This window comes from Dromaius novaehollandiae, chromosome 18 (assembly GCF_036370855.1).
Source record: "Dromaius novaehollandiae isolate bDroNov1 chromosome 18, bDroNov1.hap1, whole genome shotgun sequence".
In the NCBI taxonomy this organism is placed as follows: Eukaryota; Metazoa; Chordata; class Aves; order Casuariiformes; family Dromaiidae; genus Dromaius; species Dromaius novaehollandiae.
The window spans coordinates 13,660,877-13,685,065 of NC_088115.1; the positions used below are offsets into that span (position 1 = coordinate 13,660,877).

The 24,189-nt window shown below is 51.0% G+C and overlaps 1 protein-coding gene across 2 annotated transcripts in view; it reads right to left on the bottom strand.

The window, feature by feature from the left end:
• Positions 1–9,078: 9,078 nt before the first annotated feature.
• The window catches only part of RGS9 (regulator of G protein signaling 9), a 32,421-nt gene continuing 17,310 nt past the window's right edge, over positions 9,079–24,189 (bottom strand). The window contains exons 10-17 of one of the 2 annotated variants that reach the window (XM_064522767.1): positions 20,199–20,228; positions 19,558–19,619; positions 17,104–17,217; positions 16,002–16,117; positions 15,431–15,518; positions 14,506–14,644; positions 13,212–13,297; positions 9,079–11,602 (exon numbers count right to left, since the gene is read on the bottom strand). In XM_064522767.1, the coding sequence (XP_064378837.1) occupies positions 11,431–11,602; positions 13,212–13,297; positions 14,506–14,644; positions 15,431–15,518; positions 16,002–16,117; positions 17,104–17,217; positions 19,558–19,619; positions 20,199–20,228 (807 nt within the window). In that variant the 3' untranslated portion in view covers positions 9,079–11,430. Of the gene's footprint in view, positions 11,603–13,211; positions 13,301–14,505; positions 14,645–15,430; positions 15,519–16,001; positions 16,118–17,103; positions 17,218–19,557; positions 19,620–20,198; positions 20,229–24,189 lie in introns of those variants that run through there. The other variant, XM_064522768.1, reaches the window with a different exon arrangement.

Genomic DNA, 24,189 nt, shown 5'->3' on the forward strand with positions numbered 1-24,189 from the left:
TCTAGCCTAATTCTTTTCGGTCTTTCTAGCACGAAGGCAGCCACAGAAATGGGATACCTGATGGAAACAGAAGGATTGCTCCGAGCAGGGTTTAAAATGTTGGTGTTTGTTAACGTTCCTGCCACTGCTCCCAGCACGGTGCAACGGGGGGAAATTTTAGGAGCCAAGACTAGACAGCCCCCATCTTGAGCACCAACAACAAAATTCAGGGCTTTTAAGCTAAAAGCTTATAAAGAGCCAGACCACTGTACCTGGGCCTGCGGCAGGCTCCGACGCTCCACACGCTGGATGCACGGGAGGTTCCTGGAGGTCTCCAACCACCTTCTCACCAAGGAGATACCTAAGCCTAGCGAAACGCCGGCCTTTGCTTAATGGCTGAGCCGTCACTCAAAGGCAGCTGCATCGCCCGGTGACACGAGTCTCTTTAGCTTGCACTAAGGTGGTGCTGATCATCCTTTGCTTGTCTGCACACCCCCTCATCAAGAAATTTTAAAACAGCTCCCTATAATCCTCAGGAGATCCCACCCCCCAGCTAGCAGAAGGATTCCCAGTGGCCTCAGTAAAAGCTGGATCGAGCCTGTAGAGCAGTCTGTGCCGAGGGACAGGGAGGTTAACAGCAGCATTTAAAACACCTGTGGGATTCAGGAGCACAAGGTGCAGTTTCCAGGTCAGGTTTGCAAAGATGGTGGAGGGGTTTTACAAAAGCTCCTCAGCAAGTCAGGCCACCAACTCCCATCAAAGTCAGGCCACCAACTCCCATCAAAGTCAGGCCACCAACTCCCATCAAAGCCCCCGGAGCCGGGTAACGAGGGTGGGCCAAACGTCACCAGCTCCTGGCCATCTGTAAGTTAAGCATCCCGTCTTGAATTAGCCCCTATAGCCAGTACAGGGAGTAAACCGTTTCCATCCCGTGCTAAAAGGGGCGACTGACTCCCCTCTCCGGCACAGAGGGAATTCAGCACGCCCAGGCCAGAGGCAGCAGGGTTAGTGCAGCCCCGTGCTTTTGTTGGCCAACATGTAGATGGTTAGAGATGTTTCAAGGGCATTTGCACTCTTTTAATTCTCCAGGGAAGAGGCGGGCGACGGCCAGCGTGCGGAGGCAAGGGAGGAGGGTATCCCTGCAATTTATGGGACGGCAGTCGGCAGCTGGGCTTCGGCGCTGTGGTGCACCAGCGCGTGCTGGAAACCACTGGAAGCCGAACCTCAGCGGGGCACGCGAGCGGCAGGACCACGCAGACGCCGAGGAGCTGGTCTCTGCACCCAGGGCTGTGCCTGACGCAGCCCAAAGGCTTAAAATACCGTCCTTTGCCCTGCATTTCTCTGAGGGAGAAATGAAAGAGGTCTTTGCAGAGATGTTGAAGCATGAACTATGGGAACTTCAGTATATTTGTATGTAGAACATGTTGGAGAACAACATAATTCTGTTTTCATGGTGATCAAAGTTTTGCAAGAAGGAGGCCTTGAGACAGTGCACTAAGCTGCTATGGCAACGTGAATTTTAAGAAGTAAACTGACTTGCAAGGGTTTATCTTTAGTGTGGCGTGGAACAGATGTGGGAATCTCTGCCCTGAAAGGGATGCTGGGAGGCATCACCTCCGCTTCCAGGCCAGGTACACTGCAAACCGCATGAAACATAACCCTGGCGGCAAGGGGGAGATCCCCCCGGTGACTGCATTCCTCCAACGTCCCTGAGGCTCCTGCACCCCAAAAGAGCCAAGTCATGAAGACTCTTTCATAATACATTCAGCACTACTCGTGCTGGGGATGAGTGTGCTGTGAACCACTTTGGTTCCACTCCTCCTGTTCCGGGACCGGAGTGGGACGTGATGTGATGCAGCAGCAGCACAGAGGTGGCTTCCACCCCCGCAGCCGGGTTCCCCAGGGCGTCATGACGCGGGCTCAGCTTACGTCTCGGCTCGCAAGCCGCCCTCGCTCCGCGTGGAGGCAGCGGTGCCGGCGAAGGCTCGGACGGCTCCTTTCACCAGGGGATGCTGCGCGGAGCTGTCGGGCTCTGAGTCAGCCGCTCTTCCCCGCTGGCACGTCGGGCAGGAAGAGCTTGCTCACACAGCTACCCGAACCCCACGGCCTGCCAAAACCACGCTGGGGATCCCACGGGAGCGAGCTCGCTCCCGAGCCAACTGGTGCTTCCTGCCTCCGAGGCCTGATCCTGCTGGGTGCCGAGTGTCCGTTGTTCCGCTTTGAAATCCAGGAGACCTGAGCAACGTACAGTCCAAGACTTCAGGAAGAAAGCAGGTGTTTTTGGCACTTTGGCTCAACGTCCCAGCTGGAGAGAAGGGAGTGAAGCGTTGGGCTTGAAGGGGGATTTGAGAGATGCCGGTTGCCAGGAAAACAGCTCTCTAATTCAGGTGTTTTACCAGGTGCTCGGTGACACGGGAGCAGGTTCACCGAGATGGCCGTGTCCCGGCACACGCCTCTCCTTCCAGGCTGCAGTCGCGTCCCGGGTGCACGCCAGCCCCACGGCGCAACGGCGGAACCACAAAGCAGCCCCGAACCCGGGTTAGGAGGGCAGCTAGGGCTGGCTTAGCCCCAGGCTGGCAGCGCACCGCGGACGCCAGCTCCCGCTTCCCTCCAGCAAGAGGTTGAGGCCTGCGAGGCCGCGGGAAGCGGCTCCCATCCTGTCCCAACAGTGTCCCCTTGAGGTGGCCGGCCGAGGCGGCTGGGGAACCGCTCTCCTGAGGCCTGCGGGTAACCCCAGGGCCCTCCTGGCCGGGCGGGCGCAGCCCAGGAGGTGCGGGTCAGCCTCGCCGGGACAAAACGCTCCGGAGGAGGAGGCCACGCTGGATGTCCCCCCGGGAGCGGAGGCCGCCGAACGTCCACCTGGGAGCGGAGGCTGCAGGAGAAGCCACACGGCCGATTTAGCACCTTCCCTCTCCCTGCCAGGGCTATTCCAAGGGCAGCCACAGTCCACCCGCCGCAGCCCCTGCTTCCGCACGTCCGCCCAGACCTGGGGGACGGGGGGGTTTCTGCGCGCCGGGGCCGCGCCGCACGGGCGGGGTCTTTCCCCTGCCAGCCCAACAGCGGGGGGGTTTCCGAGACACTGCCCGCGGGCAGCGATGACTTCTTCCAGTCACTAACCTCCCTCGTCGCCCGCGTTACCAGCATAGCGCGGACGGCTGCGTCGCCGCAGCCAGCTCGTTCTCCCGGGTGAATCCAGGCGGCTCCAAACGGGGAGCTGAGCCGCGAGAGCGGGAGCGCCGCAGGCCCCGGCACGGCAGGCCTCCGACGGGGCTGAGCTCCTCCGATGTCGCCGAGCTCCTCCGATGTCACCGAGCTCCTCGGATGTCGCCGCGCTCGCCGAGCGGAGCGACGGGAGGCCGTCGGGGCCTCCGCGGCGGCGGTTTGCAGCCTGCAGCCTCCGGGGATCCGCGGGCCGGGGTGGCTGCCATCACTAAGGGAAGCAAGCCGCCGGCTTGAGATGCATGACACGGGGGCCTGCCCCCCCCCGGGGAAAAACTGCAGAAATCCTCAAGTTGGAAAAGACTGAAAAAAGCACCGCCCTGCGGGGACAAGCGATGGGACCCCTCGGTGCTGACTTCTGGGACGTGTAGGCACCAGGCCCACGCGAATCTATTCGTTTTGAGTCTAACCGTGATACTCAGAGGGTGTCAGAGCCCTGACAGAGCCTCCAGTCTGGGGTGCTGAAGCCCTTCCTCTGGTATAAAATAGGGACACGGGGCCAAGGCTCTATTCAAGTCCTCCTTACGCGTCCCAGGTTGTGCTTGCCGCCCGGTTCTGGCACTGGCCGCGGGGCACCGGGCTGCAGTTTGCTTCCTGGGCTCAGAGCAGACACAACGCGGGTACAACCCAACGCAGCGCGTTACGTCTCCGTACTGCAGACGCTGCCTTTCCCGCTGCTGGCACACGTGTGCCGTCCCTGCCTTGAGCCCGAGCCTGGCCCGTCTGCGGAGAAGGGGAGATTTCCCCAGTGTGTCCAGCAAGACGCAGAGCAGTCTCCAGACAGCGTGAGCCTCCCGTTACTGCTGTGCATCGCTGGAGAGCCGGCACGGGCTGGACGGCGTCAGCCTGAGCTCCGCCGGGCAGCCGCAAGCCATATCTGGAAATAAAACACTGATGCCTCCACCCCAGGCCATTGAAAACAAACTCAGCGATATTTCTACAACCCCCCTGTGCCTCTTTACGAAGGCAGTGCCACCCCACCTGGGTCGCTGCGGACAGGACCTGCTTTTTAACAAGGGTTTCTCGGTGTGTTCCTTTGCCCCCGCATGTCATTAGAAAGAGATTCGCATGGTGACTGGGTATTTCATAGCATCCGTTGCAAGACTGTTGCTAAGTCTATAAAAAATAACAGTAGTGTCGGAGTTTGTCCTGGAGAACTTGTGCATTTACCAGGCTGTGCAATGGAAAGCGCTTTGGGACACGACACCTATCTTCCTCGGGAAGCTCAGCGGATGTGCCGGAACCGACAGACCTGGTGGGAAAGCCAGTTTGGGGAGTCGTTATCGAGCCTTCGCCCCTGCTGCCTGCGCGTTCGGGCAATGCTCAGGAGAAGGAAACCACAGACGCTTGGTTCCACGTGACCGCGTTTACTGACTGCACAGAAATGTGACACAAGTCCCAGCCAAAGACACGTTCTGCTACGTCTGTTGAGTTCTGAAGTAGAAGCCAAGGAGCTCCAAAGAGGAACTCCAAACTGGTGAGAGAAATATTACTATTGTAAGAATTCTTATAATATTAACATGTATAATATTAAATATAATATTATCAGTTTGTACACATCACAGTGCCTTCCTATCATTGTGTTTCCTGGATTACAAAACTCTCTCTCTCCAATTAGGAGTGTCTGAATAACAGTATTAACAAAACAATAGCGAAAGACACCACATTTGTCTCTCATGGATAGTAGGTGGCCACCACTAGTAACCACCGCAGCAGAACCAGGTTGTTCGGGTACAGCAAAGCCAAGAAGAGCAAACACACATTCGTACAGAGAGAAACACGGGATCTGCACAGTCCCGTTAGCCTCATTCAGATCAAAACCTTGGCTCCCCACGTGCATCCCAGCTGCTCTGCAGATAAGGTTTGTAGGCAGTTTGCCAGCAGGGCAGTATGGACTGAAATAGCTAGAGTACTAGGCTCTAGGCCACGGGGACACTGGATGTGCGGGATCAGCCAAATATCGCTTTCAGGTGAGCAGCAGCAGGCCTTGCGTGTAGGTCAGGATGCGGCCGCACTGAGCCAAGGTCCCTGGGAGAAGGTAGCAGGGAACAGGGATGAGGGGCAGCACCATCCTCCTGGACCTCTGCTTTGGGACGGTGCGTGTTTCTGCTGTTCTGGGAAAGTGTCTGGAAATAGAGAGGTGACACTTCATTGATTTTCTGAAGCTGTTCTGCTGCCTCGTGATTAGGAGAAAAAGTGTCATCCTGAACACGGTTCTGAAGGCAAGAACCATGCAACAGATTTCGGAGCATCTGATCGCAGCCCTCACCGTCAGCCCGCTGCAGCTCATGTCTCGCCCCAACAAGCTGCTTTTTCTGCTAATCTCTGCCAAGGCAGCCGCATGCAATGCCCTGAACAGCAGCTTCACCTCCTGCCATGGAAACGTGGACCACTGAGCATGCAGGAGAAGGAGAGACTGTGAGTCCTCTAGCAGAAATTAGAAAGATGAGCCATGTCAGCCACACAGGCAGAGCTCCACATGCAATTAGAAAATACAAAATAGCAACATCCAAAGTCACAGGCCACATGGCCAAATTACAGAATAATGAACCACATCACACACATCTAGGAAACCCCTCTGCACTTGAACAAAAAGTCCATCTCAAAACACTGACACCATGTAAGGAAAGCGATGTTCTAACAATCTTGACAATGATGCAGTTAAAGATGGTGTAAATGCATCAGTCTAGGTTTGGAGTGGCCCAGACCACCAACACAGATTTGATTCTGATCTTCCCAGGTGTTGCAGGGATGCAGTTCAACTCAGGGCACCAAGAAGCCACGAAAGGGAAACCGGAGCTAATACAGAAGTGCCCTGGAGCCGCTCCCGGTCCCCTGTAGCGCATGCTCTTTGGGATCATTTTTGTTTTTGATCAAGGAGTGATGTCATCTCATACAGTACATGGCTTCTCATGGAGTGTTTAATTTATTCTGCTTGGCAATCAGCTCTCCCTTAGTGAAACTGCTTTAAAATTAAAAATTCCTATTAACAATAAGGGGTGGACCCAAGCTGGGGACCCAAACGTGCCCCAATCTTGGCAGCACTTGAAGTCTGAGTCCTGCTCTGAAAAATGCCTGCAAGCTCTGTTCCAGCTGTGTTGTGTACAGCGTGCTGACACCTCATGGCCAAGCAAGCAAGTCAGATAAGACACCATTTCCCAGGAGATATATGTGTGTGTATATATGTGTGTATATATATGTATATGTATATATTCTGCATCTGGTATAAGGCAAGAAATGAGGTTCATTTATCAAGAAGTTTGCAATGAATGGATCTGAATATACCAAAGATAGGAAGGAAAGTAAGTCCAGAAATGCTTCAAATTCTTAAATTACAAACAGATGGGTATATCAGGGTCCATTATTCATAACTGTGGCAGTCTGAGCTTCCTTGACGCTGAAGGATGGCTCTAATGCACTTCTTTAACAGCATGGTCCTTGTACTGAACCATACGTGGCAAACGCGGGTCACGTCCCGGCTGCTTCAAGGGCTGCTTGTTACCCAGCTCTGCCTCCTTCTGTAGGGTTCTCCCAAGGGCAGATGACCTCCTTTGCGGAGTCCTGGCAGGCTTGGTGGCAGTGGTCCTCTTCCTCCTCAGAGTCTATGGGGTGGATTCGGCTCTCCAAAGAAACGTCCATTTTTATTTGGAAGAAGCTGTGTTGCGAAATAGAAACTCATCACGCGCAAGGCACTTTTTGAAGCGCTCTCTGAGACAGCAGACACACAGCACGGAGCCTGGCTTTGAGCTTTCTGCCGTCCAAACCCCAATTCGCAAAGCAAAACTCCCAGGCACAAGCCCGCGTGGGTTGAAAGGGAGGAAAACGCGCACTCCCGCCCCGTTGAAGCAAAGCCGCCGCGTGATGCAGCTCCGCCACGGCCAGAGCGTGCTGCCGGCTGTGTAACGAGCCCGCAGACTCGTGAATTTGGTTTTGTAACACGGATTCATGTAGGTGGTCGGCAGCGTAGGTGAAGCAAAACAGGTTGGGTACAGGTTAATTTTAGGGAGGGATGGTGACAGACTCTCTAGGCAAAAATGGCCATTCCTATAGCAACCTGTGCCAAACTGTCAACAGTTTGGAGGTTCTCCCTCGAGATACCTGCCATCCTGCGACCTCTGGGTCTCCGGTGGCTTCCAGATCACTAAACCACATCTGAACCAGAGCTCGGGAGCTACAGGAGCCCGTGGTGCTGGTGGGAGTGGGGACGAGCCCGCTGGGGCGCACGGCAGCCAGCCGCCATCTGCTCGGGGACCTCGAGCGCACGCCTTGTAGCTAAACCAGATTGTGCCAAAACCCCCACGGAAACGGATAAACAGCCTCTCCAGCGAAGGCAAACGAGGAGCAAGGCCCCAAGCGCCGCAGAGCCACCTGAAGCGAGGGCTGACGCCTTGCCGGCGGCGCGGGCGCTCACCTGGTCACCTTCCCCGCGTCCCGCCGGAGCCGCTGCTGCCGCTCGTCCAGCGGCTGGACCTTCCCGTGGGGCAGGGCCGGGCACCGGGGCGACAGCGAGGCGAGCACGGGCGAAGTCAGGCAGCCCCGCTTCAAGAGCCGCCCGAAGGACAGGGCCGCCCGCGACCGGCCGGGTGCCACCGCCGCCGGCCTCCCCGGCTGCCGGCTGCCGCCCGCCGCGGCGGGGAAGGGGTCAGGGCCGGTGGCCGCCGGCTCCCGCGCGGCGCTGGCAAGGGCCGGGGTGACGGGCGAGGGGCAGGCGGTGCGGCGGGGCCGGGCGGGCGACGGCGGAGCCCCGGTGCCGGCGTACACGGGCGGGTGAGGCAGCGGAGAGGCCGACGGGCAGGGCTGCGGGGAGGAAAAGCAGAGAGGTTGGGTGAGGAGACGCAGCCCCGTGGGCCTCTCCTCGCTGTGTCCCGCTTGTCTCCTCAGCCAGATGGTGGGGACAGGCGTGGGGACATGCCGCAGGAGGGGCCCCCAGCTCATGGTGCCCTCTCCCAACAGGCCCCTACCCTCAGGGTCAAACTGGACCCAGCTGAGCACCGGCATTTTTGAAGCCCTCAGTGACATCCAGAAGCAAAAACGCCGCAGGAAGCCTCAGAGCTGCCCGCAGGGTTGGAATCCAAGCCCCGGCTTGGGAAGGCCAGAGCGGCTTCAGGACTCAAGCTGTAAATCTGCACCCCGGTGCGACGCCCAAGCACAGCAGAGGCTGTGCAGGAGCCGACTCGCCGTGCAGCACTCTTCACCCTCAGCCCATGCAGGGAAGGGGAGAACTGCCATTTTTTCAAGCAAATGAGGCACAGAGAAGCAACTTGTCCAGGGTTGAGATGATTTCTGGTCCCACAACACGGACACTTAAGCCCCTCAGGCAGACACCCTCTACCAGAAAGGGCATTAGTGTGGCGATTTGCCCATGGAAAGCAAGAGGACCATTGCAACAGGCCTCACTGAACACTCTATGGATCAGGCTGATGTAAGAGATCAGCTTGTCTAACCCCTTACAAAGATCAGCTCTAAACACAGAGTCTGCTCTTTTGGGAACAATCTTAGTTAGGAATGGCCTAACCCTGGTAAACCCAAAGTACCAACATGCTACCTGCTGCGGTGGCCAAGAACCAGGACAAAACCCTGCTGACTAATAATACAAGATGCTACATGCTGCGCTAAAGGCCCCAGTGTCTCTAGCTGGCACAGCGAAGTCCCAGGCTCAGCCAACAAAGCCCTCAGGACAAGCTGGAGTACAGACGGATCAGCAGAGTACATGGTGCACGGCCAGGTCTCCCATCCATTTCCCAAGGATGCACTACCAGCACAAAAGAAATGAACCCAAAAAGGGTGCCAGAGGCACATACAGAAAATGCATGCATGCATGACGAAAAGATGACACAATGAAGGATGAACACACTGAGACAACAGAGAGAAAGATGAACCCAGTTCTTTTTTCTATATTTATTTTTATTAGACAAACGAATGCATGGAAGTGATGGCCAAGAAATGAAACATATTGCTCTGATTTCCAATGGAAACAAACCACTTCTTGGCTGACACAAAGTTCAGTTCAATTTGTACCATGGTCACACTTTGTACCATGCAACCTTCCTCTTCAGAGGGAACAAGCAGCAAGGGAGCAAGGAGTAGTATCCTGGGTCATACCAGCTTATTCAGTCTATAAGCAGAACAGAGTCAGCTTCTGCCTGCAAGGGGAGGACTGCTCTTCCACAAGCACAGTGTCTCCAGAACACGCAGCATTAACCCGTGCCAAGTGGGACAACTATGCAAAGCTGAGATGACTAAAAAAATAGGGAAAGAAGTGGATAGAAATAACATAAGAAACAAAAGCTACGAACAACACAAAAGTGGAATCAGAGCGACTGACTGGAACACACAGATTATTTGCTATTTATATCCTGACTTGATCTTCCATATGTTATTACATACTAGCAATCCCAGCCTGCCCAGTGCTCTGTCCTATACAAATTCTGAAGAGACAGCATAGCTCACCACATCCAAACAGCTTTGGACCAACCCTGCCAAGCTCCGAGTATCCTTCAATGCCCTTATCTCAAGGTAGGTTAAAAAAAAAAAAAAAAAAAGTACAGTCTCAGCCTGCTTCCCTTTATGGCATTGCAAAATTTGCCATCGTTTCCATTGGAAAAAAGAGCAGAGACTTTTACTCTGATGTCCAGGCCTGCTTGCTAAGACTCATGCAACGTGGTTTCAATTCCTCTAAGAAGATTTATCATCATTAGGTTAAGAGAGGTCAGGAAAATCACCTTAGCTCAGCTGTAAAGTGAACGAGACTAGTTTTGCAGTGATACCAGCTCAGACCATATAGCCCTGATTCTGTCTCTGCTAATATGCACAGGGAGGGCAAGAATTGCTGTTCAAAGCTGTTAGGGACCTAGCTATCGCTCAGCTATTCCCCTGTTAGTGAGAAGCTGGTCCTGTACACCCTGATACCTGAGAGTTGCCACTCGCATCCAGCTTTCTGTACCTCCCGTTTGCTGTAAAATCATCCCAGAAGGAATGATGGATGAACACCACAAACAGGAGGACTTAACAGGTTCCCTGTGTCTCAGTGTTCCCCACCCAGTCCCTCTCCTTCTCCTAAATTCTAACAGACAAGGATGCTTTTCTGCCTCCTCACTCCTTTTATTGGGCTTCGTGGGAATCTTCTCACTTCTGGTAATTACAGGCCTGGTCCAGACATACAGGGGCTTCCCAGCAAAGCCTGGAATCTCCCTGAATTCTTTAACACTAAACCAGTTGTTTAGGTTTCCTCATTCTAAAGAGCAAAAGAGAAAACACTACTTAAAGTTGAAATCAGCTCTTAATGCCTCTGCCCTGGTTCTTCCTTGCCTCTGGGCAACTACCTTATTTTTTATTTTTTTTTAAAACAACATAAAATAGAAGTGCAGGAAAAAGACAAGACAAGTCAGAAAGGATTTGATAAAAGAAACAAAGCTTTGGCTGCACTCTGAAGCCCTCCTGCAGGCTCTTGCAAGAGACTGCTCTCTAAGCCTGCACACCTCGGTCATCATGAGGAAGAGTAACAGGGGAAGAGACCCGAGGTTTCCACTGATTTTCTCCAAGGTGAACAGGGGACTTGGGAGTGTCATTAAAATTGAGGGTGACCCAAACCTTTGGGAACACTCATCATCTTGTTCTCACAGGAAGTCTTCCCCACTGTTCTGTCTGTGGCTCCTTTGCACTGTTTAGCAGGCGCAGGATACTTGGAGGGGTGTCAGGGCTGTCCATCTCCGCACTGAGCTGCCCAAGACGCAACCCCCGAGAGGACGTACACCCATACTGTCACCCTCCAAGGTGGGCTGCCTCACTCTGCTCCCAGTGGGGTCTTCCACCTCTGCTCTGGACAAGGCCAGTTTCAACCCAAAGGACTGGGAGAGCAGAAGGAGCAGAGCTAAACCCTGCCTTCTGCCATCCCACCTCCCTGACTGCCGGCAGCAAAGCAGGAGGCAGAGAGGTGGCCAGGGCACCCGGGCCTCCCGGTGCCTCGGCACAGCTGGGAAATATCCCCCTCCGGAGGGCACAGGGAGGGAGCCGGGGCCTGCGCCATGGCTCGGGCAGCGCTCCTAGGCCTGCCGTGCCTGGGAAGGGACATCTGCCGCCCCAGACGCCAGGGCAACACGCAGCAGGCAGGCTGCTGGCAGAGCGGGCCTGGCAAACGTGAGGCAGCACTGACACCTTCAGGAGGGGGAGGCGAAGCTCAACACCAGCCTCGGCTTGTCTTTTCCCTGCGCTGTGCCCCGGAGGGCTCAGAGCCTACTTGGGAGGCTCCTGTTTGAGCTGGCTCCTGCGATCCAGCTTGCTCATGACCTGCGTGATGTCCACAGTTGTGGCGGCTTCTCTGGCTTTGGCCTCTTCCTCCAGCTTCCTCAGGACGACGGGGCTAGGGCTGGAGCGGAGGTGGCGGCGTCCAAATGGGAAACCGGAGCTGGGCAGAGAGCGAGAGAGAGAAGCAGCGAGTTACTGAGGGGCAGGAGGGCACTGGAAACTCACGCTGTCACTCACTAAGCAACAAGCAACGTCCTGAAATCCCTGAGCATCCGGATGGCCCCAGGCAGAGCAGAATTACCAATCAGAGAAACAGCTCTGTTCAATTAAATCCCTGAGGCTGCGCATGGGGAGGGCACCTGTCACAGCACCTGCTAATACCTGACCTGGCAGAAAAAAGGCTTCTTATACATTAAATACAGAGCTGTAACTTGGCGTTTTGGCTGACTTTGCTCCATGTCTCAAAACTTCTCCCCAAAAGAAGCCAGTGAGAGGTCCAGCAGCCCATTATCAGAAGGGCATGCTCAGATATAGAGGCGAACATGCCACCATACCAAAAAGGAAGTGCAGACTAGGTGGTTTAAAACACAACTCAGTGACTCAGTGTCACGCATCAGCTGCAGAACCGCTAGAAGAGCGAAGACAGTCTTGTCCTTGGAGCTTAGGGCCAGGCAATGACCAGCAGACGACTCCTTTCGTTGTATGCATTTGTAGGTAACACTCAGTGTGAGCCTGAGCAACTGTTAACAGTGGAATCTTTTCTGGTGCCCTCAGTGAGCTCAAGATAGGGACCAGGATGGGTGGGGATCTGGTCTTTGTGATACCTGAAAGAATTCCTGCTCTCCACTTCAGCAAAATATTACCAGCAGCAGTGAAAACAAGTGTTCAACAACCTTTGGAGGAGGTACTAGAGCTTTAGCTTACCCAGGGTGCTGAGTACTGTGTTTCCAAAAGAGACATTGACAAACACGAAGGTAGTCACCAGGGAACAGTCACCATCTGCCAGTGACCTTGTGATGTGCAGCTCAGGGAAAAACTAGCCAAACCCAAGCAAGTCAGCAGGAGGATTTTTTTTTTCCTACTGACTTGAAATGGATGAAGCCAAAGTGTGAAAGTCCATGATTCCTCTTTCTTGCTTGCGAGGTTAAAGAGTGGAAGAGGAACAGAGAGAAGTACTCCACCCAGTTTGGCTCTGACACTGCATATTCAGCTTCAAGAAGCAACTGCAGTTCAAATGGCCTAAATTTGCTATGCAACCCTCATCTTAGTCTGGAAAAAGCTCTTTCAAGCCTGGCCCTTTTAAGACCTTCTACCCTGTGCCAGCAGTCGCTCGCATGTAAGATACCATTTGTTCCAATTTGGCTGCCTTTCACCATCACTTCCCAGGGGGTGAACAGCTTTGTCTAGGCACAGCTGAGCAGAATCGATGGAGGACACTGCAGTGGCTCTGCATCTACCCTGGAAGCCAATGTTTCATGGTGGAAGGCTCTCCCATGCCTGGTATACACTGCTCTTACTCTTTCCAGGAAAGGAGCAATGATTAATTCAAAAATCACACAGCAGGTAGCCGAGAATTGCCAAGTACATTCTGATTGCACACAAGTCATTTCCAAAGGGCTTATAAACAAACAGTGTAATCAGTCTCAAAGCAAGACATCATCTTAGTGAAAAATCTGTTTTAATTAAGTAAACACCTAAATCATAGTAATTTTGCTGTGACTTAAGCTGTTTCCATCCTTGCTACAACAATTACATCCAATTTCACTTGCCTTTTTTTGACTGCCTCTTGTGGCACAACAGCCTTGGCCAGCATTTCCTTGTATATTGGAGACTTTAAATAGCGACCATAGGAGTCCTACTAGGAGACAAAGGAAAACTGGTAGTTATGGGCTGCAAACACCCTTATTAAAATCATCACCAAGTACAGCTGCTCAGGAGCCAGGGAGGCTGGGAACCAGATAATCTCACCCAGCAGCTCAAGAAACTTTGCATCTTTCAGGCACATGCAGTTATTCAAGCCAATACCCTTCCATCTTACTGTAACATTCCTAAGTTTTTTTATCCCATGATAAAGCTTCCCAGGAAAGATCCACACCAAAAGGCCTGCACTCAGCTTAGTCCAGATCAGAGGCATCTCACAGTCATTGCAGGGTGAAGTGCTTATGTTTCAGGAGCTGAACCTTTCAGCAAATGGCTCAAATCAGTATAGTTCTTTTGCTTTCAGTGTCAGTTTACACCAGCTGCTGCTCTGGCCCACAGTGCTCTTTCCTAAGTGTATTTTATATCACTCATAAGGAGGAGTCACAGGTTATTTGTGATCTGATGATCTAATGAAAGCCATGACATTGTTTGCTAAGAATATCGGTCCCCTGGTGACCATGGCTGCACCAGTCAGACCTAAGAAGAAGTGTCTATCAACACAACCACAGAAAAATGTGTGAAAACACTCAGTAAAAGTTATTTCTAAGACATGAGCCATATCCTGTTATGCTCTTGGTACAAAAGTTATGCAGTTATATCACAGTTTCTACTACTTTTCCCAACCACTACTAAATCACAGTTGTATAACAAGCATCCCACCATGAAGATATCTGACAGAGCATACAGAGTGGCACTTACTGAATAAAGGACACCCCTTAAAAGAGAGCACAGCTGCTACTATACAAAACATTGATACTACAAGTGTATAAAACACTTTCAGATGCTGAATGAACACTGAGTTAGTCTCACACCAATCCTGGAGGTAAGAAAGCAGCAGCATCTCAGTTTTACATTCAGGAAGTTAGAAGATTTGTTCAAGCCATGGATGAGCTGGTGACCAGGCTGATATTAAGAAAGCAGGAATTCCAGCACACAGCTAACCTTCATTACCTTAGGCATGCTGCATGAGGGGGAAGGAGAAGCAACAAAGCACAAAAGCCTGAACCAGCACTTGCTTAAGTCAGCAAATTTCAGGGATTTTCAAACAAAGGCCACTTGCAAGTAACACTGATAGCTCACACAGGCCTGGGAAGGCCCCAAGAACATGGAATCCCCCTAAGGCTTTGGAAACAAACAACAAACCTTTTTCATCAGCATGTAAATATGGGTCTGAGCAGCATCTAAAACATAACGATGAGGGTGCTTTAGACCTTTGACAGTGATGCCCATTGTTGTGCCATCAATGTTAATCCAGCGCCTTGCTCCTGGAGCCAGGAAGAGTCTGGAATCAAGAGGAAACAATACTATAGTTAAAGGGAGAATTAATTCCTGGAGATTCTTCTGTCTATGGAACAAACAAGAAGTTCCTTCAACTCCCAGCTGGAATTTGCCACCATACCCTAGGGCAGCCCATCTCTTCAACAGAATGAGCTGAGGTATGACATGCAGTCATTTCCTCTTGCAGCCTAACACACGATATAAACCATGTTCTGGCCCACTGGAGGCCAAACGAGTCTCTCTAGTGCCTTCATAAAGTACCTCCTCTGAAGATCTCAAAGTACATCATCTCCATGAACTAAGGATCTTCTCATTTGTAGGAAGCTTGGGCAGAGGATAATTCTTAGACTTTTCACACTCAAAGTTGATGCCATGTACTAGCTGCTCTTCAGTAGTCTTGCCCTAAGGCAGATCCCAATGAAATATGAATGATTCCTTAAACTACCTGTATTCATCCACTTATGATTTGCTTGTGCATGCAAGCCTTGGGGCAGTCCCCAGATCTTTGGTATTCCACTCTTGTATTTAAACTACAATCTAAGTCCTCTCCTTTACAAGATTTAAATGTAACAGTGGAAGAGAGAGGAGAAAAGTAGTTTGTATAACAAAAAAGTGTTTATGCTTTCATCTTCAAAATGTTCCTTTCCTACATGGGGACATAGCACAGCCACACTTGGCAGCTTACAAAGAAAAGCCTCAGGAATAAATTATTTGGAGAATGGCAATGCATGAAGGAGGCAATGGGGGCTCGTTTAGAATGAGTTTAGGAAATAAAAATTTTCACACTCACTTGTAAATTTCCTCTGCTTTTTCTTTGACTTTGGATTGATCTCCGTACTTGAGATCCTCACAGGCTTCCCAGAAACTCAAATTCTCTCCTGCGCAACAAGGACTCAGTTAGGAGAGAGTGAGACTGAGGAAAACTCAATTCCATTTGTTAACTCCTAAGCTGAATTTGTTTGATTTGGTGTGTACTGGCTCCAGTTCAGAGCATCCCACCCTGAAGATCTCGGGGCTGAAGGAAGAAACAGCTTTCTGCTGCTCTCTGCTCAGAGGCAAATGACAGCTGTAAAAGCATATGAATTCAGCCACAGCTCCAGCTTGTCTGGGAACACTCCCCTTGCAAGAGGGGTGCCCCGCTACTGTATTTTGTGTGCTGCGCCACTAGATGGTATTGCAGGCACTGACTGCACAGCCATCTCCTCCAAAATCATTTCTCAGTTTGCTTTGTGACTTCGTCATTGCCTCAGCTCACAGTACCTACTGTAAAGATGTGCATTTCTGCTATTGCTCTACCTCAGCCGTACAGTGTCCTTCAGTGTGTCTCTCTTCCCTCTGTCTAGGCCACACAACAGACTCACCGCTGAACTCTTTCCTCAGGAAGAGCTGGAAGTTCTGCCGACCTTTTGGGTCTCTTATCAGCTCACTGAAATTCAAGGCCCATCGCTCCACACGCATTTTGGTGGGGATTTCCACTCTGTGAAGGTTTAACACAAACAGCGCTGCCAGTTTCACGTGGCCCATCTATTTGGCATATTAGTTGAAACCTGAAAGCCCTTTACTAGAATGCCAGGAGATTTCTCTGTGCTGTTTTCCAGAATGCTGTAATAAGCTCCTGAAGTCAGCCCACTAAGTAAGTGGTAATTAAACAACTTGGTACATGGTGAGATTAGGCTTTACCTTGTACTACTCTCACAATGCTCTCCCAGCTTTGCAGGAGGTTTGACTCAGCAAACTCACTCTGGAGGAAGCAGTGGTTGTAGCCCAGGGCTTAGCTTCTCACAAATGCACTCTGTGACGGTATCCTTCAGGGCCGTCTAAAGGGACATTAACACTAACTCAAATGAGAACCTGTAATATGCTGTATACGTTTATCCCAGAGATGCCATTGTATAACTAGCACATAATAGCTGAATGGAGATCCAAGGGAGACCTCACAGAAGGGATGGACAGCCAGTATGTATCTGAACCCCAAACTCTCTCCTAAAAACGCACCCTGAGGCGTGTGCAAGGACCAAGGGCCAGTAGTTGAAAACTCTGTATTACTATACCATTGGCAGTGCATGAGTTAATAAGGTTAAAGCTAAGCCAAGTAGCTACACCCAAGCATAACTGGTCATATCCCACCCCTGTGCCAGCAAGGGTCAACTGCACTCATCCAAGGGGAGGATTAGGCTCACTCAGCAGCTGCTAAGTGCATAATCCCACAACGAGTTTGTGAATTCCCATAATGTTAAGGAAGGCTCCACTTCAAGAGGAAGAAGATAATGCTGCAAGTCCAGCACAGAGCACTCCCAAGAGATCGTTTCCTTAGCATGGAAAAGCTATGTCAGAAGGGGAACGCTTCCCGACTCATGATCAGAGGCTGGGTATCATGGTGAGATCAATGCTTCCCCTTTCTGATTTCTGTCAGTATAAAGTTCAGTGTAAAACACAAGATGGTGAGAGAATATAAATACATACAATTTCGCATTGAGGTCCCAGAACTCAGGGTCATCTGTTATCCAGGGGTTGCTGGGGAGACATCCAGACAGGATAGGATCACTGGAGAGGAACTGCTCAGAGTACTTCACAAGCCTGCAAGTAAATTCAACAAAATCAAAATATTAATTTGCAAGCAGAATTGCAGCCAACCCCATTATAACCCCAAATAAATGGTTACACAGACTGTGGGCATCTTCAGAGGCGGCACCCATTTTAGAACTGGGACCTGGAATGTGGCCCCCAGGCTTACAACAAAATAATTAGCACAGTTCATTTTTTCCCCATTTCCCATCAAACAGTAGTCTCGCAGTTATCTTTCAAAGCAGTGATTTTGGCAGCTCAAGTGCTGAGATACAGAAGACTGTCTTCCACCACGCTCCTTTTGCCTCTTCAAACCAAGGAAGTGGGACTAAGCCCCCAAAAGGCTTCTGTCTCCTTCTCCAGCCAACAGGTTAGACTGACAAAGGCCTGCCCCTACGCTGTGTTGTGCCACCCATTAGAGAGGAAAGTGCCAGAGAAAAGGGAAGCAAACATTGCATTCAACTGGACTGGGTTCTCCTTAGCCTTCCCCCTGGGCTTGGGAGAGCCTGGCAAACCCTGGGAGAGGCAAAATAGTGCTGAAGGCACATCTGGCCTCCCCCTTCCTCCACATACCTACTATACAGCTTGTTGTTCTGCAAATGAGTCTGAAAATGGCTTGGCATGAAGTGAAAATCTCTCTGTCCCAGCAGGAACCAGAGAGACAAACACCTCTGCTACCTTCTAGGTTGGCCAGACTAGTAATTACAACCAATTTCACTAATGTCCTGGAATTTTAGTTTTCTCCTCCCTTTTTCATTCTTGAAAAAAGTCATCTGGTTTCTGTGTTTAAAATTCATTCCAGGCCAAGCTGCTTTAATGCAGTCAAAGCTGGGAGTGCACTGTCCAAAGGTTTGTTGCTAACAGGCATCTTGGCAGAGATCCTGCAGTTATACAGCGCTACTGCACAAAGCATACCACAGGTTTGGCATAGAAGTGCTTGATCCTATCTTCTCAGTGGAAATGCCAAGGAATTCAGCACCTGCACAGTTCACTCCAATCCATATATTCTAATCAAGCTACAAATCTGTATTCTAATCAAGCTACAAATCTGTCAGCTCAAGTAACATTGCTCTGTCCTTTTAATGATTAGTGCTTTGCAGCTCCTCCTAAATCAATGCAATGCTTTGATGCATGCACACTATCTAGTTGCTGATCCTACCCTAATCAAGAATAATTAGATTTGGACCCAATCCCACAGTTGAGATAGAGATCCAAATTTGCCAAGGATTTTTGGACCTACGGACTGGGTGCTACATATTCGCAAGACAAGGGCTAATACATGAAAAGCTCCGTTGCCAGACAGTTAAGTATCGCAAAATTCCTGGAAGGTAGCCAAGTCTCTCCCTAGCTCCAGCTCACTGTTTGGAAAACTGAGGTGAGGAGAGTTTTAAGGGACCTGGGAGTCAGTGACAGACAAGGGAGCAGAATTCTTGGTCCCTCATAAGTTGTGATCCTCACAAGAGGTGTTGCTTCCCCCAACTCTTCCTCCCATTTCATTCATCCACAACTATCTTCTCCCAGCTAACAGGCCTGAGCACCTTATTTATCTCAGATTTGATATAAATCAGTGGCAGGCAGTAACTACGTACACAAAACAGACTGATGGTGTGGACTGCACCTCCAGGCAATTGTCCAGCACATAAAATTCCAGGTGAGAAATGCCTGTGGCGAACGCAGCAAACAGGCTAACGCTAGGACTGGGAGCTTTGCACTTCCTTGGCTACATCAAGACTCTGATGAGGAAATGCTCCCTCAAGAAGAGGAATTGCTGATTAGTCACTTGGACTTTCATGGGGACTCACGTGTTCCTTCATAACGCAGAACAGTCAGAGACTTCACCAGCTTCGGGAGTCTATTACCACCCAAGCAAAAACACCCACTGGGGCTGAATCCAGCCAAGCAGGCTTGGGATCAGAGACCAGGAGGGTCAGTCTGTCTGTCTGTCTCCACTGGTTGCTTACCCAGCGCAGGCAAAAGATGGACACACTGCTGTGTCCCAGCAAGATAGCCCCAACAGAGCTGCTTTTCCAGACTGCAGAGCTGTGCTGGGTCCCAAGCCCCACTGCCCGGCCCCGATCAGCTAAAATACCTTGTGATTTCAAAGGGAATTTCAACCGAGAGGGTGATGCTGCTCTACAGACATTCAGACTCTGACCCCTCCTCTGCCTTACACCTTCTGGCCCAGGGAACATGCAGCCTCAAGAGCCAGCACACAAACACCCCTGCGTGTGGCCACCCTACCAATTCCCACGAGTGAGACACCAGCTCCCAGAAGACACAGGTTAATCATCTCATTAAGTGACGTGCACTGAAGACTAATTAACATGTGGACAGGCAGAAGTCAGGACTTACCCTCCCAGGGAGACAGAAGATTTCACTCTGGACTTCATGATGGCCTGCTGACAGTACATGATCTGAGAGGGATCAGATATACCCAGTTAGGAGCATGGAGGTGAGAGAACACAGCCATCTCTATCCAAACCTCCCTCCCTCCCCCAATTGGTCAAGCTAACTACAACACAGACTGCTTCCTCCCTAATTATTGGATGTCCAAAGAATCACAAAATCCCTGTCTTGGCAAAATGGCTATTTTCGCTGAGGTTATTGCAAGTGATTCTAGCCATACACAAGTGTTCTGGAAGATTTAGCAGGTAGTTATCATCGAGCCTTGGCTGTCTCTATACTAGTGCCATTGGATGCATCACCTATGATTTTTCTACCGCTAATTTAGTCTTAGCCCTAGTGCCTGTCCCTGCCTGAGCCTTCCCGTCACCAGGAGAGCTGGTGCCTGTTTGTAGCGGGAGGTGCCGAGGCAGGAAATGTCCTGAAAACACATCAACTGCAAACTCCATGGAGCAGAGTCTCTGCCAGCCAAACCCAGGTGTTTTTAAAAGAGCTTGTCCCCTGCAAAGGGGGCTTTGAGGCCCAATGCAATACTGATATAAGCAATACATGTAGGAGGAACACCTAGAAACGAGGGAAGGACCAGTTACCTCTCTTCTATAAACGTCCATAGTTTTTTTCTGTAAAATAAAGAAACAAATACCATTAAGCTGAGGTAGGTGCTTTCACCCACTTCTTTGAGAAATGAAAGACCATAGCAGGGCTGCCATTGTGCAGCCTTCTTCAACTAATTCTCATTACAATTAAAATCAAACACAGCAAGCTCAACTAATCAGGGTATCATCAAAGCTAAAAGCATCCACACACCATAAATGGTTCCATTAGCTGTATTTACTCTTTAGCATTGCCTCCTCCATCACAGCCTGCTTGTATGCCTTCAATTAAAGGGTTATTCTAATGGAGCTAAATAGATTCGTTTACAAGACAGATTAGATCATTCAGTATTAGCTAAAGGAGACAGGAACCAACACATTGCAAAATATAAACACCACAATTAAAAGCCTCAGAAGCAGTAGCTGCTGTGCACAGGGTGCTTACGTTGAGATTTGAATAACTTAGACTACGTTATATGTCATCCACAAATGAGCAAGCAATTGAAGGCAAGAAATTAACGGCAGGGTGTTTATTCACACAGCTTGCTTTGAAGCACAGTTACTTTGTGTGAAATAAACTTGAGGAGGGAGAGGGAAAGACAGGCTAAGTCAAGGATGTTCCCAGCAAGCCTTTAAAGGCTTACGCAGGCTTTCAGCTCTGCACCTCCTGTTCGAGGCAATGAGAGTCACGCAGCTAATCTGCAGCCCAGAATTATCCTAATTAACCCTGTGGCAGATGTGGGTCTGCAGAGTGCCTTGGGGCAGTGCAGTGTTGGTAAGCGATGAGGAATGAAGCATCTGGTATAAAAATGTCACCAGCAGCACACTTCTCCCAGCCCCTCGCTGGAGAGCCTGGCTCCCGAGCTGCCCTGCTCTGGGGGCGGCAGGGCTCTCTCCCAGGGCTGCTCTGTGCGGGGACCACGGTGGGGGCAGATCTGTTTTTGCCTTTTAACCCTATCGCTAGTTCTGCTCAGAAGGGAGAGGCTGTTCTACATACGGAAGAAAAATATCCACGTTTAGCTGAAACTCAGTTGCTTTTGAGAGGATACACTCACCATTTCAGTGGCAGGAGCCAGATATGCAGCAGATCAGCCAACCTTTACAGCACTAATGTGAAGCCAGCCCATCTGATCTTAACACAAACCTAACCTAGCCAGCATGGTACTAACAGAGATCCTCATTGTGGGATTGCAAGGGGAGGAAGCTTTTCTCTGCTGGAAGTGCCATATCTGGCTCTGAAGGGCTGCAGTGCACATTATCTCAGCAGGGACAACCAGGAAAGCAAACACTAGCAGCAGCAGAGATGCTCTGCAGGCCACACACAGGGAACTGAGATGGGGATTTAAGCACTGACATATCAAGGGAAGTACAAGGATCTTGGACAACAGTAGGATCATTGGCCACAGGGGTCTACAGCCTCCCCTGTTCATGCAAAGGCTCCTGGGACATGTTATAGGAGATGGAGGATGCAACTGTATTGTCTGGCTGGGAAAAACTAGCAGCAACTAGCAGGAAGTAGCAGCTGCAAAAGCAGGAGAGCAGAGCTTATTAAAAGCCAGGGCACTGACACTGGTACCTGAATGTAAGCAAGACTCCAAGGCAACAGGAATCTGGCTCAAAGAATGCAACTCCCACAGCATCAGCTGGTTAGTCTGAAAACTACTGGGGAAAGTGGCTGGCCGGGCAGACTGCACTTTGGTTACTAGCAACAGAAACACTGTTCTGCTCAGTTAGGCCAAACTGTATTCTGCCTCCATTTCAGCCACAACATTGAGCCCGACCCTCTGCTCACAGAAGTCAAGGATAAAATTCCCATTTCCTTCCACAGCCCAGGACCAGGTCTGTTTTGAGTATGCTGGGAGCTAACGGGATATTGATGCAAGGACTAAAGAATAGCTTTGCACCCCTTCCTGCTTTTAACAGTACACCTGATGTCAGGCCTTCATGTAGGCACCATTCCCCATTTCCACAGTGTCATCGTTGTTTCAGATACATTGTAGAAATGGAAGGCAAAAACCCATCTGCTTCTGCAGAGAAACTCATTGCTTTTACTGTCCTAGAATTGTCCTCTTTAGGGAGCTTCATTTCTGTTTCAGGCCAGCTATTTCCTGCACAATAGAAGTTCATTATCTCCTTTGGGAGCCTGAGATACAAATCAGGCCCCTTCAGATTTACCAAGCGCCAGCTGAACTGTTCCATTTGATGAAACTTGAGAGTGGTTAGGGCATTTAATTTAGGAAAAAATCAACAGATTAAAACCATTAGATGGCTTTAAAAGGCCCCTTATTTCTTCTGTTTTGCCAGATGGATGTCTTGGACAGCCCTGGTGCAGTGGGGTGAGAAGAGGTGGATGCTGGCATAACAGCTTGAAGACAGCTCGTATGGTAGTTAAGTTGTGTGAGTCTTCTACAGGGGTCTCAGAGGCAGGCAGTATCACCACGCACACACAAGACAAACAGCTGGTGGGAAAGAGAAAAGAAACATAAAGTTAAATGTCACATAGAGCAAGAAAGCCATGAATTAAAGTACCATCATGTGGAAAAGTTGTATGTAGGTAAATAAAAAGTCAAAGCCAACCCTATGCCTGCCCCCATGGAAAGCTTCTTTGAGTGTGTGTCCTATACCAAGGATCCCCCCTGCCAAAGCCTGAGTGTGCAGGATCAGCCCTCTGGAGAGCCAGACCTGGGAAAGCCAGGGCAGCGCCGGTGGGGTGCCCAGGGCAGGGAGGGGATTTGCCAGGGCTCACACAGACCTGGAGATGGATCAAAAAAGGAGCCCAGTGCTGACCACCACATCCATTCCCCTCCTCACTGAGTGCTGCAGGTGGTGGCTGTGCTCTGCAGTAAGTAGGAAGGACCCCAGCTATTTCACCTTACAGCCGCACACCACTTCCCTTCCCTTCCTCCCCTAGCCCTCCCATCACCAGTGTTTCTGGTTTCACTACTGGAGCCCGCACAGCCTCTCCCGGCTGGCTCCTTTCTGCAAAGTGCCCCAGCAGTGACCCCCGCGTCCCGCTGAACACACCGCCAGTGCTCCTCACCATACCCGGCGTGACCGCCAGCCAGCCACGGCAGCGCTGCCGAAGCGCCCCGTACCACCCACTCACTCTCTCATTTGGAAGGAAATAACATTTGGAACAGAAGAGTCATTTCTTATTATAAGATTAATTTTGCAATGCCCTTAATGACTGGCTTATTGCAATTACCGTGGATAAACTCCCCAGCGCTTCAGGGTTCAAATCAAAATGATGATTAGAGAAAGACCTCAGCCTGGCTCAGGCGAGTGCCACCTGCTCTGCAGAGCATCCTTCTCCTTGAGACACACAGCGGCACTTGGACAGCCAGCACAGCCCTGTCACACCCGCATGCCACCACCTGAGCGCTCACCACGCGCACAACGGCTGCCAAGCGTGGCTGGGGGCCAGCCAGGGCTGCACAAGAGCCCTGTGGCTGGAGCCGGACTAGGTGGCTAAGTCATGAGCTCCTGCGAGTGCTGGGACATCTCCTGCTAATTTTCAACCATTTGCATGGACCTCTATCACTGGCATGGGCCTCCCCGACCACAACGCGGGCATAACAGCCCTTGTGCTTTTGCCTGTCCAACCACTACCGGAGTTTACAGAGACTGTTAACAGCCAGACAACAGTTTCTGTATGTACACTCAGAGCTTGGAGCGAAGAACAAGCTCAGAACTCTTTTTGGACCTGGGCACTACGCGTCACCCCTGCAGCCTGCCTCTGCCCTGAGCGCCCCTGGCACGGCTCCCCATCCACACATGCAGCTCTAAGTTTTGCGAATGACCAGAGGGCTGGGAACGGCGGATCCTGTGTAAAGCACAGCCTGGCCTCTCCCTGGAGCTCACTGTTTCAGCCAGAGGAAAAAACCTGCGGGCACTGCTCTCTTGCACTGCTGCAACAAACAGCACTTGAGCACGCGAACAGGACCCGTTTTGCACATACGCAACACCTCTTCTGTGTGCAGATGTGGGC